General features: G+C 40.5%; 1 protein-coding gene across 1 annotated transcript in view; it reads right to left on the minus strand.

Moving 5' to 3' along the window:
• Positions 1 to 279: 279 nt before the first annotated feature.
• The window catches only part of ORC2 (origin recognition complex subunit 2), a 64,525-nt gene continuing 49,248 nt past the window's right edge, over positions 280 to 15,556 (minus strand). Inside the window, exon 17 of the mRNA XM_089670237.1 lies at positions 280 to 1,440. Coding sequence (XP_089526363.1) covers positions 1,354 to 1,440 — 87 coding nt within the window. The 3' untranslated portion in view covers positions 280 to 1,353. The remainder of the gene's footprint in view (positions 1,441 to 15,556) is intronic.

A 15,556-nucleotide genomic window follows, 5' to 3' on the forward strand; every position in this document is an offset into this window, starting at 1 on the left:
TGTTGTGGTATGCATCAATGCAAGTGTGTTGTGCTACATTGCTTAATAAATGACACCATGTTACCACAAATACATTAGTGTAAATAAAGCCTGCATCCATGTACATCAGCTCCATTAAGAGACAGTGCTTATTATTACAGAGATATGCCACAATACAAATGTTGATTAATTCAATAATTTTACCACTCTTTATCTAGGTGTGCATAATTACCAGCAACTATATGCATAGCAGCACATTGTATTTTTTTTTGGTCTGTAATGAAGGTCAGGCCACATTAGTCATGGTGAACACACAGGAGTTTATTACCAAATGCGTTGAATATGTCCTCACAAAATGTATACAGTTGGTCAAAAAAACTCAGGATTTAATAAGAAGCACTTCTGAAAGCACTGGTGTTTCCAAAGACAGACCTAAAGAACGCCATCCTCACCAGAAGATCACATTAAAGCTGGCCATAGATGATGTGAAAATTGCTTAAATCCCCCATCAACACAGTTAGTGTTGATGGGGGAATCCCTCCCGTGGAGTTATTGTGTTTCCCTTGGGGGGAGAGGGGGGCTGTCCTTGCAGGGAGAACGCTGGCAATAATCACATGAACAATCTGACAGCCTGGTTGTATCCAGCACGTATAACAGTCCATTTGAGTACAGTTAGCCTGCCCATAGATGGTTAGAATCGGTTCCTGCTGAAATGGCCAATATTTAAACCATCTATGGCCAGCTTTAGCCACTGAATCAGTGTGGGCCTTTTATAGTAACCCAAAAACTATACTAGTGGTCAACAAAAGTCATTATCAGAAATGTACTGCCTAGGAGCTATTTGCTAATTAACAGGTGGACTCAACATCAGTTTCACTTTCCAGCATTTGTACAATAATCAACATGGTACTATGAAGCTATTGCTTTTTTTTTTTTCTCTTCTCTACTCTGTTTTGTAGATCAGAAAATGTACTTACAAAATAGAAAATTGTGGAAAAAAAAAAAAGTATATTTTTATTTTAAGATAACATTAAAATCTCAACTAAAGTTTAAATTATGCAAACATGTTTGCTTAGGTATCCTGTGAAGTACACACTGGCTTGACTTCATGCATTATAATATGCTTGGCATTTTGCCGTGTAGTTGCTGCATAGCAGCTTTTTATGCAGACTCTTGTTAAACATTTTCCAAATAATCATCTCTCAACATGTTGACACTAAAGACAAACACTTCAGCAGCCATTTACAACTGGTATACAGTATATAACCATCGCTGTTCTTATGCACATCAGGAAGATGCAAAGTATCCATAAATCAGTGATCTGGCTTGTAATCACAGTCCATCTCTTCTTTATTTATGTTGAGTGAGCAATCTTCAGCTTTCCTTGTCTTCCATTTCTAAAAAGTCTGTCAAAGTTCCTAAGTCTAGTGGGATGATCAGATATTCAACTCCATCTGCACCCTGCAAATGAAAAGACACATTTTACATTTAAGAAAACATCCAATGAATGTCAAATAAAAACATACTAAAAATATTTTGGGTCTGTTTTCACAGATACTGAAAGTATTTCACAGGGTGGACTGGGTCCTCATGTACAAAGACAGATAATTGTCCCTCTATGAAACCCCAGAGGCCAAAATAAAGTCAATTGTACCGTCTCTCATTCTTTCTATATTAAGAACAGAACTAGGCATGGGAACCCATTGTCCCCCCACCTTTCGCTTTAATTTCAAAACCATTACTTCGGACAATTTGCATGAACCCCAATATTTTTGGGATCAATATCGACTCAGGGGAACACAAATTATCCATCTATGGAGACTATATCTTTTTCACTTACTTCTTTGCCCAAATGCACAGATGAAATTGAAAGGGTTTGGGCAGCTTTACCATTTTTAAACAAAAATGCACTAAAGCAGATTTTGCCATTTACTGTAATTACAGCCACAATTCACCACTTGAAGTAAGCCTTTTTGGTCTCTTTTGGACGCAAGGTTTAGTGAAATATCTTGGTATTACACTCATTGACCATTATGGTCACCTATGCTCCCAGAATTTTTAACCCATACTACAAAATATTCACAAGGATTTCTGTGTATGGAACAGATCCTCATTCACGTTACAAAAATGAACATATTATTTAGACCAAAAGGGACTGAGAGGAATAAGTCTCCCAGATGTGCAATCTTTTTTTTTATCAGATCTTTTTTATTAGATTTTTTTTAACATTGCACGTTTGCTTGTTAAAAAAAACCCCAAAATTTGTGTGCGACAAACTACAAACAAATCAAATAACATTGGTCATACAGTGACAAATCAGCAACCAGCAAACACATACATCGCAGGCCATAGGCATACGGGCATTGTCGTTATAGTTCCAGGAACAATCAACAGTATGCCTGCCATTGCTTTTCAGTTGCCACTGCAAAAAATGGTATAAAATACACAGCAACTTTCCAAAAAACCAAAAACAGCTTCTGTACACCTTATGAACATATATCCTACAACAATAAAACTTTTAAACCAGCACGTCTATTACCCCTTCCAGTAGTGTCAAGCTGCACATGTCTATCCACATACGTGTACATTTCAACTGTTATAATATACAGTAGAGCGCCCCACACATTTATAAAGAGAGCTATTTGCTATCATATGGAACGGAGCCAAACCGGGTGTTGCCAGCCAAGGGCCCCATATAGTTTCAAATTTTCTAATACAGTTTCTATGTTGAAATATTAGTTTTTTTCTCTGGTGATTACATTTTACTTGTTACTGAGGGAGGGCTGGGCGATATGCATTTTTGCTATATCAATTTCTGTGCTATATAGAGCATCCTGGTGACAGAAAGCAAAGGATATTCAGACCTAACCACCTGGATAGGATCCTCAAAATCAAGGGTAACCCAGCCCAGAAAATGCTGAAGCTGGGCAGCAAAAAAAGTACATTTTGGGGTGAGGGATGGCCAATCCACCAGCATCTTTTCCTAACTGAAGTGTTGGTAATTTATTTGGAAGGGATTTACTTTTGTAAATAGGGTCTCGGAATAGAGTATCAATCTGTTTGTACTATTTATGCGACAGTTATGCAGGATATATAAATAATTGAGGAGCCCAAATCATTTTGATTAACTTGTTGCCGACCCAAGATAGCCGAATGACGGCTGCACTGTGGCCTGCCAGTTCTGAGTGGACGTCATATGACGTCCTCCCAGAACACGCTCTCCTGCGCGCCCCAGGGGGCGCGCACCCGGCGATCTCCGTGATCGCTGTGTCCTACGGACACAGCTGATCACGTGATGTGGTAAAAGGCCAATCACAGCGGCCTTTTACCACGTGATCAGCGGTGTCCAATGACACGCTGATCAGAGGGAAATGCAAGTGCCGGTTCTCGGCTGCACTTTCCTCACGCTGTCAGATCGTGAGGAAAGTACTGCCGAGAACCGGCAGTTGTCAGAGCGAGGATCAGCACCGATCATCAGGGCACTGATGATCAGTGCCCTGATGATCGGTGCCCAGCAGTGGCACCCGCAAGTTCCGCCCACCTGTGCCCAGCAGTGCGCCCACTAGCTCCGCCCACCTGTGCCCAGCAGATCACCCACCTGTGCCCAGCAGTGCACCCACCTGTGCCCAGCAGTGCACCCACCTGTGCCACTCTGCAGTGTCACACACCTGTGCCCAGAAGTGCCACCTACCTGTGCCCACCAGTGCCACCCACCTGTGCCCACCAGTGCCACCCACCTGTGCCCACCAGTGCCACCCACCTGTGCCCACCAGTGCAGCCCAGCAGTGCTGGGAGTCAGTGTCCAGCGGTTGTGCCAGTCAGTGCCCAGCAGTGATGCCAGTCAGTGCCGTCTATCAGTACCCATCATCAGTATCACCTATCAGTGCCGCCTATCAGTGCTGCATATTAGTGCCGCCTATCCGTGACACCTCATTAGTGCTGTCTATCAGTGCCGCCTATCCGTGCCACCTCATTAGTACTGCCTATCAGTGCCCTTTAGTGCTGCCTATCAGTGCCCATCAGTGCCGCCTCATCAACGCACATCAGTGAAGGAGAAAAATTACCTGTTTGAAAAATTTTATAATAGAAACAAAGAAACTTTTTTTTTTTCAAATTTTTTGCACTTTTTTTATTTATAGCGCAAAAAGTAAAGCGCCCAGTGGCGATTAAATACCACCAAAAGAAAGCTCTATTTGTGAGAAAAAAATGATCAAAATTTCATATGGGTACAATGTTGCATGACCGCGCAATTGTCAAAGTGCGGCAGCGCTGAAAGCTGAAAATTGGCCTGGTAAATAAGGGGGTATAAGTGCCTGGTAGGCAAGTGGTTAAATTAGAGCATCCAACAGGGGGAGCCTACACCAGCAGGCTTTTATTTAAAATTTGGCTAACAGAGGGCATAAATTCAATTAAAGGTATAGAGATACTACCGGGTGAAAGAGAACTCCGAAGTATTTAAAGGAATCAACAACATTAATTGTAGAGGCGGCATGGTTTAAACACAGGGGTGTCAAACTGGCAGCCCTCCAGCTGTTGCGAAACTACAAGTCCCATCATGCCTCTACCTTTGGGAAGGCCACTAGTTTGACAATGTGAAATAGATTCCAATGGAAGCAAGACAGACTTGCCCGAATTGATTCTAAAGCCCGAGAATTTACCAAAGTAAGAGATCAATTCCATTAGGGAATTCAGAGATTGTGTCACCTAGGTAGGCAAAAAGGCTAATTTTGTCTTCCTTGGTACCACATCTAAAACCAGTAATGTTAGTGGTCTGTCTGACTGCAATCGCAAAGGGTTCCATGGCCAGGGCAAACAGCAGCAGAGATAAAGAGCACCCCTGCCTCGTGCCCCTATGGAGATTAAAAGTGTACAATCTAAACACTCACATTCCTGTGTTAAAAATGGCTGTGAGTATAAGTGGGTGCTGCAGCGACCGCTGGCAGGAAAAGAACAGAATCAGCAAGGAAGAATGTCACCAGCACACCGAAGATCACCAATATGGGTCTCACAGTTTTAATGGTTACAGCAAGGCAACATTTCGGAGTCTTGCAGGACCCCTTCATCAGGCATATGACCTATGGAGATTAAATGGCTCAGAGAGTACTCCATTAATGCTGATCCTAACACTTGGGGAGGAATATAGCAATTTAATCCATTTAATGAAAATGGGGCCTATTTCAAATGATTGTAAGGCTTCTCACAAGTAAGGCCACTCCACGCTGTCGAAGGCCTTAGCAGCATCCTCTTCCACCCAGATTATCAGTAGGTGTCTGGAAATTGAGAAACAGTCTTCTGATATTTGTGGCTTGTTGGGATGAAATCAGATCGATCCTTATGAATCAGTTTTGAGACATTTTGTTAGTCTGTTGGCGAATGCCCTAGCAAGGATTTTAACATCTGCATTGAGGAGGGAGATTGGCCTGTATGACTCTGGGTGTGTGGCATCTTTACCTGGCTTTGAAATCATCACTATAATTGCTTCCTAAATGGCATCAGGGAGGGAGCCCTGCAAAAAGACTTCCAGCAGCACCTCCAACAACATAGGTAGCATGGTTTGGCCATAGCTGCAATTGCCTCTGCAAGTTCTTCTAGCGTAAGTGGGGAGTCCAATTTACACCTTTCCTCTATGGTCAATTTTGGTATCATTATATTATGTAGGAATGTACTCATTGGTGCGGAGGGGGCTTCAAGTTTTATATTATAGAGATCCTGGTAAAAGTCCTTGAAGCAATGCAAAATACTTGCTGTATCTGTGAGGGTCTCTCCCTGAACATTAACAACCGAAGTATTAACAATAGGATCTAGCTATAACTGCCAATAAGTGGCCAGTACTCTCCCCCTTTTCAAAGTATTTCTGGTGTTGAAAAAAATCTTTTATGATCTGCCTTTCGCAGTGCTTGGGATTTGTATAGTTGTTGGGCTGTTTCCCATCTACATTGATTTGTGGGAGTGGGGTTCTCAATGAATTAGCGCTCAGCTTCCTGCACTTCTTTACCCAAAATGTCCTCCCAGTGTCTACTGGTTGATTTAACTCTAGAAATATCTTTTAGAAGGATACTTCGGAGATATGCTTTTAAGGTAACCCAGATTACCAACCGAGAAGCAGAGCCAGTATTCACACTTAAAAAAAAACAAAACAGTAAGATGCTGCATTACCATATCAAAATCCATAAGTGCAATCTTATTATAAGGCAATTCTTAACTAGCATTTGCATGCAGCCTATAATCTATGGGTACCTATGGAAACATATATGGCGGGAAGGAATACATCACACACTCCCTGACTGCCACATCCACTTTGAAGCCCTTCAGAAGGGACTTCGGCTTTAATGAACCATACCATACAATTGTGGTATAAGAACCACCGTAATGGCTCCTTGGCTCCACCAATGTCACCTTTGTACCCTGTGGAAGGATTCCCTTTGTTTCCACCCAATGAACTCCTATCTTTTTTTAGGACTTTGGTTGCGGATGGCAGAGTACATTGGGGTTAAATCCTCCTAGATAGGTTGATCTCTTCAGAGACTCTGAGGGAGAGGTATGGGAAACTACCCATGGATGAATGTTGCTATGCACAGTTGCAACATTTTTTCTTTTCCTATGTATACAGTAATATAGTATCTTTACAATACAACTTGCTGATATCAAAAGTCTCACAAGGGAAGCTACCATACATCCAGGAATGGTAAAGGGACCTAGGAGGACATGATTAACAAATACAACAGATGTTTCAATTGACACATACGCCCTCCATATACTCCAAAACACAAGAGCATAGTTATAAAATCATTTTCTGGATATGGCCAAAAGCTGGATACCTAAAGGTTGGAGTTCCAACTAGAATGGATTGGATTAGAGAGCTATCAGACATGATGGAGTCAGAACAATGGATGGCTACCTAAAAGACCAACATAATAAAATTCTATGATACAGTATATGGGCTACATGGATCCAATATAGCTCCTCTGCTGGGAACAGGGTGGATAGCACTTCTAGGAAAATTTCAACAGCACTATGGATTCTGTCAAAAGCCTGGCAAAGATCAAGTCTGCATCCTGGATGGTTTTAGGATTGTATATTGATTATTTCTCCTTTGAAGTCTGCTGGATTTTCTTCTCTCCTGCTACTTCACCTTCCTACTTTCTACATACATCATCATATGGAGTGGTATTTTACATCACTGTACATGATATGATATGCTTTCAGTGAGGATACTGCATTTGATTTAGCTTTCCTTTCTGAATGCTCTGGTTGTTAAAAACTCTCTAAAAACGTATTTGCTATTTAAAATTATGACAATGTGAGAAGCAAAAAATACACAATATATTCTGTTAAGATTTATTCTACTTCTGTTTGGTCTACTGTGTTCTAAAAAAAAAAAATTCTACTTTAAAAGGATGAAAAAAAATGTATATATATTTTACGACAATTTTTAATCTTTTCAAAATCATATAGTAGCAATATTATATGCACAAGAATAGTAGCTTGATTTGTCATACAGTCTTGACCAAAGTTTGCAATGTTTGGATTTTAAGTGTGAGAAATTATACTATTTTGACAAGAAACTTTGCTATGAATGAATGCAGTGGTGTTGATTTATCAATACTGGAGAGTGAAACATCTGGTGCAGATGATGTGCAGGATAGCCAATCAGCTTCTAACTTCAGCTTGTTCAATTAAGCTTTCACACAAAAAAAAAAACTTGGACATTGATTGGTTTGTAGGCAGAGCTGCAACAGATTTTGCACTCTCCAGTTTTAGTAAATCAACCCCAATGGGTCTTTTCAATGGAAAGTCCAAACCAAAAACAAAAAACTGACATAACTGGGTGAATTACTGCCATCTTGACAAAGGAAAATAAAAAATGTACAATGTACAAGGGGTACTTTTAAATGTTAAATCTTTAACCCTTTCCTGACCTGACCTGACTGACTGTCATTAACGCTGACAGTTGCACAAATAAATAGATGGAACTGCAGATTGAAGGTGGCGGTCTACACCTGAGGACTGAAGGTTTCTTTTAAATTTTGTCAATACACCCTTCAACAGGGATGTGATAATATCATATCTAACATAGTGATCACATGATTGGGAAGAGCATTATCAATGTGTCCTCGGTACGGGCATTGTGCAGGGGAAGTTTATTATACAGATTGGCACTTGTTATACATAGAAGTCTACATGGTTTTCTTTAACCTCTTACACTGGAAAAATACATATCCGCTGAGCTATTCGTTTTGCTTGTATCACATATAATGTGAAAGGGGAATAAGCCACTAGAGGGCACATATATCCAACTTTATCAAGTGCATGACCTAGAACAACAACTCCTGTTACATTACACTGAATTGAATCCATAAGACCTGTTGCACACAGGAGTAAAAAATGCAGAGTTTTTTTACTGATCTGAAATTAGATGTCTAATTGATGTCTAAGGGACATTGCACACAACTGAGTAAAGATCAGTAATACAGCACAGAGTACAGAGCAGTAAAACAAAAAAAGAAAATGTTACATTTGAGTGCAGTAATTTACTCGCATATTTACTTGGTTATGCCCCTTGCACACGAGCGTCATAATTTACTGATGTTTACTCAGGAACTTGTGATGCCCATGTGCAAGGGGCCACAATACTGGCAATGAAGAAGAATTTTACTCTTCTATACTCATCTATATGCTTACATACCTTTACTCAACATTACTCCAGTCTTTTCACACAGTTTTTGGCCCCTTGCACTTGGGCTTCACAAGTTCCTGAGTAAATATACACTATATTGCCAAAAGTATTGGGACGCCTGCCTTTACACGCACATGAACTTCAATGGTATCCCAGTCTTAGTCTGTGGGGTTCAATATTGAGTTGGCCCACCCTGCAGCTATAACAGCTTCAACTCTTCTGGGAAGGCTGTCCACAAGGTCCAGTAGTGTATCTATGAGAATGTTTGACCATTCTTCCAGAGGCACATTTGGTAGGTCAGGCACTCAAGTTGGACGAGAAGGCCTGGTTCACCATCTCCACTCTAATTCCTCCCAAAGGTGTTCTATTGGGTTGAGGGCAGGACTCTGTGCAGGCCAGTCAAGGTCCTCAACCCAAACTCGCTCATCCATGTCTTTATGGACCTTGCTTTGTGCTCTGGTGCGAATTTTGGAACAGAAAAGGGCCATCCCCAAACTGTTCCCACAACGTTGGGAGCATGAAATTGTTCAAAGTGTCTTGGTATGCTGACACCTTAAGAGTTACCTTCACTGGAACTAAGGGGCCAAGCCCAACCCCTGAAAAACAACCTCACACCATAATCCACCCTCCAGCAAACTTTACACTTGGCACAATACAGTCAGGCAAGTACCGTTCTCCTGGCAACCACCAAACCCAGACACGTCCATCTGATTGCCAGACAGAGAAGCGTGGTTCGTTACTCCAGAGAACATGTCTCCACTGCTCTAGAGTAAAATGGCGACATGCTTTACACCACTGTATCCAACGCTTTGCATTGCACTTGGTGATGTAAGGCTTGGATGCAGCTGATCAACCATGGAAACCCATTCCATGAAGCTCTCTAGGCACTGTTGTTGTGCTAATCTGAAGGCCACACAAAGTTTGGAGGTTTTTAGCTATCGACTCTGCACACAGTTGGTGACTTCTGCACACTGTGCACTTCAGCAAGCACTGACCCTGCTCTGTCATTTTACGTGGCCTACTACTTTGTGGCTCAGTTGCTGTTGTTCCCAGCTGCTTCCAATTTGTTATAATACCACTAACAGTTGACCATGGAATATTTAGTAGCAAGGAAATTTCACGGATGGACCTATTGCACAGGTGGCAACCTATCATGGTACCACGTTTGAATTCACTGAGCTCCTGAGAGCGACCAATTCTTTATCAAATGCTTGTAAAAGCAGTCTGCATGCTTAGGTGCTTGATTTTATAGACCTGTGGCCATGGAGGCGACTGGAATACCTGAATCCAATGATTTGGAGGGATGTCCCAATAATTTTGGCAATATAGTATAAGTTATGACGCTTGTGTGCAAGGGGCCCAACATGGGCATAACCTGCAGTCTAGATCCTTAACTCTGGCTGTAACGCCTATGAAATGTGTTGGCCTTGAACCCTTTGTTTCTTGGGTAATTTTTACAATAAAGCATTGTTGCCCAAATGCCAGGAGCATGAGAAATGACTGATGCAATTTCTCTAGGCTAAAATAACAGTCACCATCAAATCACAAGACATTAGACTTCTTATAGCAAGATAAGAACTTGTTTGTGGGATTGAACGTGTTTATGACATCTAATAATGTCACATTAGAAGATAAGAACCTGTTTAAAGATGTCTACTTGCTTGAGAAGTTAGAAATCTATAAGTTTAGGGCAGATAAGAAGCTGATCTGAAACAAAAGTGTGACTTTTTAGAGAACGATGTTGATTCAATATGGTGGCTGGGCGTAACTCTGTTATCCTCACGGAACCTTTCTGCTCCTCCTAGAGTGGGTGTGGCGACCGCCCATTTCGGGAAAGTTGCCAGGAAAATGGTTTAAAAGCCAGGAGTTTAAACGGGATCGATTAGAGCCCCCTAGCAGACAAGGACGCTCTGATGCTGGGACTCTTGCCAAGGCTATATGGGCTCGATTGGTCGTTTATACAGCTTACCCATGACCCCCCTCCCTGTGCAGTATGGTTCTGATGGGATCGGTTTCTTCCTGCCTTCACATAGCTTTGGTAATGTATTAATTCTATGCGGCGATGCTGTCAAATACTGTGTGTTTCATGCTTTAATGCTCACATTATTATTGGTGTTTGTTATTATGCAGATTGTGATGACTATAAAACATATCCTCCTTTGTGTCGTGTGATAACAAAAGTGGAGGTTTTGACAGTGCAAGAATATTGCAGTTGGATTCTGTTATTTCTTGGAGTGCCGGGTGAATGCTATGATGTGCCAGGGCAGGTGTTCAATTGGTAGATGGTCTTTCACATGCGTAGAATAAATAATGATGTAAATGCTGGTTAAAAGTACCTGTGTGTGACTACCTGTCGATTTCAGTATGTGTATATGACTTGCTCTTAGTTATTGCACCCAGCATGCCATTACACTGGCCCACAACAGGAAGGGAATGATCTCTCAGTTTCTCATCTCTCCAAAGCAGGGATAAGAAACTAAGAGATTGGTTAACAGCAGTTAACTCCTTTCCAGCCAGTGTTATTAGTACAGTGACAGTGTATAGTATTATCACTGATCACTGTATTAATGTCACTGGTAATTTCAGTGGCAGTTAGTCAGTTTCCCCCAGCATCAGTTAGTGTCATATTATCCACCGCATTATTGCAGACCTATTATTAAAGTCACTGATCACCGCCATTAGTAGTATATAAAAAAAATTCCAGTATATATACACCATAGTTTGTAGGTGCTATAACATTCACGCAAACCAATCAATATACACTTACTGGGATTTTTTTTTTTGTAATTCAAAGACATATAGCAGAATACATTTTGGTCAAAATGTATGAAGACCAGTTAAAGTATCGCAGTACCATATAGCAAAAAAAGGACTGGTCAAAAAAGGGGGTAAAATCTTCCGGAGCTGAAGTGGTTAAATATAATACTTAATAGAATAAAACAATATTTTTAAAAAAGCACCACTGTCCACCCATCCTCACAAGAAAAGGCAAATGTGCACATTAGTCTCGCACACATGTAAACGGCGATTGCACCACACGTGAGGTATCACTGTGAATGTCAGAGCAATAGCAACTAGAAAATCTACAATTTCTGGGGAAATTGTGTGAAGTGTTCTTGCCTCCACCAGTAGTCTACAACTGGAGTGAGCGGAGTAGCTTTTGTCACTCTGCTGGCTGCTCACACACCTGGGTTCCTATGGCAACTCACTCTACAGCAAGGGCAGAGGAGCAGTTAAAAACAAACTGCTCCAAGTTGCTCACTTCACTGGCAGTTGCCATCTTCAAATGGATAGTTTTAAAACTATAAACCCTACAGTGAAGAGCTTTATTATTGTGAGAATCACAAGACCCAGACCTACATTTTGATGCATAGTATGTCTCTGAAATATTAAAAATGAAGGCACAGTCGCAGTTTAGAAATTGCCCTTCAAATTTCAGGTGTCTAGAGTGGAGTTTCAATGAATGTCAATGGACGTCGTGAGTTTCAAACAAATGGTCATATTGTGAAAACTATCAGGACTATGGCTTATTTTTAGTGGCAGCAGGGATTGCTGAACGTTTTGATATAAGATTTTTGTAGGTGGGCTTGAAAATGAGGGAGTGATGGCAGTTTAGAAATCATGTCCTGATTTTTCATCTCACACTCTAGCTTTTGTCAGCTCCCACTCTAGTTTTGAACATTGCGCCATTCATTCCTATGGGACCAATTTCACCACAAAAACAGCAATATTTTGTGAACCATTCGGCGAAACGTTCCACAAATAGAACACCAAATTGGGAACAATCCGCACGTTTCGGTATATTACTGTTTATGTAGTGTAAAAACTGTGGGAGGAGTTAGGGTGGTAAATTTGGCTATAATAAGAATATATACAGTGGGGATAAAATTTCTGCAAATTTTGGATGGTAACTTGATGCCATCTGTGAAAAAGCTGAAGTTAAAGAGAGGATGGCTTCTACAAATGGATAATGATCCTAAACACACCTCGAAATCCACGGGGGATTACATCAAGAGGCGTAAACTGAAGGTTTTGCCATGGCCTTCACAATCTCCTGACCTCAACATAATTGAACATCTATGGATAGACCTTAAAAGAGCAGTGCGTGACAGACAGCCCAGAAATCTCAAAGAACTGGAAGACTTTTGTAAGGAAGAACGGGCAAAGATACCTCAAACAAGAATTGAAAGACTCTTGGCTGGCTACAAAAAGCGTTTACAAGCTGTGATACTTGCCAAAGGGGGCAGTACAAGATATTAACTCTGCAGGGTGCCCAAACTTTTGCAGATGCCATTATTTTGTTTTCTGTTATTTTGAAAGTGTAAATGATGGAAATAAAATCTAACTTTTGTTGACATATAAGAATGTCTAATCTGTAATTTGATGCCTTTTGGAGATTTTTTTATCTTTCCTTGGCTTCTTTATGCACATTAATACAAATTTTTAGTTGGGGTGCCCAAACCTTCGATCCCCACTGTATGTGAGATAACAATAAGTGGTCTTGCCATGCAAGAACACTTAATAATCATACCTCTTGTTCACACCACATGTGCATAAAAACTGATAGGAAAACTGCAGATTTCACTTGGAGAGACACGAATTTAGATCAGTTTTCATGAATGTTTCATACACATACAGTTTTAAACACAATGCAGCTTCCTGCGCAAACAAAAATCTACACATTATATTAGTGTTGTGGTGTGAACACGGCATAGAGAACAATGGGGTTTTTTTTCTGCCTGTGCAGAAGGCACACAGAAAAACTGACATCTCTGCACCATAGTGTGAATGAGGCGTTCAAGTGTCGCCTATGGCAATTTACCTCCTTCTTGCCCAACCTATTGTACAATGATGGCCGAGCGGGATCCCTAATACCCGCGCTCTGGCACGATCTGTCACTGGCTGTGTCCACTGGAGATGGCTGATGACAGATCACTACACTGGCCCTCTGCCAGTGTCATGTAATCGCTGTGAACAATCACAGCAGATCACATGACAGTTGTAAGCAACGAATGTTTTCCTTTCATGTCATTCATTGCTTACAACTGTGCTGCTAGCTGTGACTGGTCATATGTACAGACTGGGCCAATCATAGCCTATCTGTACCATGTGATCAGCTGTGGACAATCACAGCTGATCACAACAAAACTACTGAATGAATCAGTTTCAGTAAAACTTCTTGCTTATACCAATGAAATGGTAACATGGTATTGCTCTGGTCAAAGGAGCAGGAAAAAATTTAAAATAAGTATTTTTTTTAAATTCTCCTTTAAACATACTGTCGCCAGTGTCTCTGATCACCGTCGTACCAGTTATATGATCATGCTGTACTGCATTGGTGACAGAATGTGTAAAAAAAAAAAAAAAAAAAAAGTGGATTTTTTTTCATTTCTTCCTTTTCCACAAAAAGGCAAAAAATGACAAATTGCAAAAAACTCGCCATGTCTCTTGCTAAATACCTCAGACTGTCTACTTTCCGAAAAGCAGTCATTTATAGGGTATTTGTGCCATAGTTAATGAACTCTATAACTTTCCTACCAACTAAATAAAACACTTGGGATATTTTATCAAAGAAATGTAGATTTTGGCCTAAATTTGTGTAGAAAGATTAATTTTTTTCATTTAGAGCGCAAAAAATAAAAAAGTAGTGATTAAATACCACAAAAATAAACCTCTATTTATGTGAAAAAAATTATAAAAATTTCATATGGGTACAGTGTTGCATGACGGCACAATTGTCATTCAAAGTGTGACAGTGCTGAAAGGTGAAAATTAGCCTAGGCAGGAAGGGGGTAAAAGTGCCTGGTAGGCAAGTGGCAAATGTACCATAGATTGTTGCTGTTCCACGAGCATGTGCAATGGTAAAGTGACACAGACATATTTTGTATCTATTTACATAATTTTTATATTTTATCAAAAATCGGGTATTATATTGTGCTTGTGACTACTATAATTCATTAAAGTGTATTTTCTTTTTGAAAAACTGCTGCACAAATATCGTGTAACAAAAAAAATTGGAACACCCACCATTTTATTCTCTAGGGTCTCTGTTAAAAAAATATATATATAATGTTTGGGGGTTCTAAGTGATTTTCTAGCAAAAAATGTTTATTTTTTACATATATGACAGAAATGTCAGAATTGACCTGGGGGTTAAGTTGTTAATGCAAAGAATGCATTAAGGTTAAAAAAACCCTTTTGTGTTTAGAACCACCTTGAAAAAGATCTTCCAATGAATGTACAGTGCATTCAGAAAGTATTCAGACCCCCTTCACTTTTTTCAATTTTGTTGTGCTACAGTCTGATACTGCAGTTGTTTAAATTCATTTTTTTTCTCATTTATCTATACTCAGCACTTGAAAAGAAAGAAAGCTTTTGCAAACTCCAAGCGTGCTCTCATGTGTTTTGCACAGAGGAAAGGCTTCTTTCTAGCCACTCTGCCATAAAGCCAAGATTGGTGGAGGGCTGCAGTAATGGTTGGCCTTCTTGAACTTTGTCCCATCTCTACAAAAGATCTCTGGACCATTGGGTTCTAGGTTACCTCTCTTACCAAGTCCCTTTTTCACAGATTGATCATTTTGGCCAAAACGACCAGCTCTTGGAAGACACCTGTTTGTGCCAAACTTCATCCATATGGGAATTATGGAAGCCACTATGATTTTGGGGACCTTCAGTGCAGCAGAAATTGTTTTGTAGCCTTTGCCAGATCTGTGCCTTGCAATAATCCTGTCTCTAAGCTATGCAGACAGTTCCTTTTGACCTCATGGCTTTTGCTCCGATACAGTATGCATTGTCAGCAATCGGGCTTTTCATAGAGAGGCGTGTGACTTTCCAAATCATGTCCAATCAATTCAATTTACCACAGGCGGTCTCCAATTAAGGTGTAGAAACATATCAGCA

This window comes from Staurois parvus, unplaced genomic scaffold, assembly GCF_062004578.1.
Source record: "Staurois parvus isolate SC_StPar_1 unplaced genomic scaffold, SC_StPar_1.0 ptg000011l, whole genome shotgun sequence".
NCBI lineage: Eukaryota > Metazoa > Chordata > Amphibia > Anura > Ranidae > Staurois > Staurois parvus.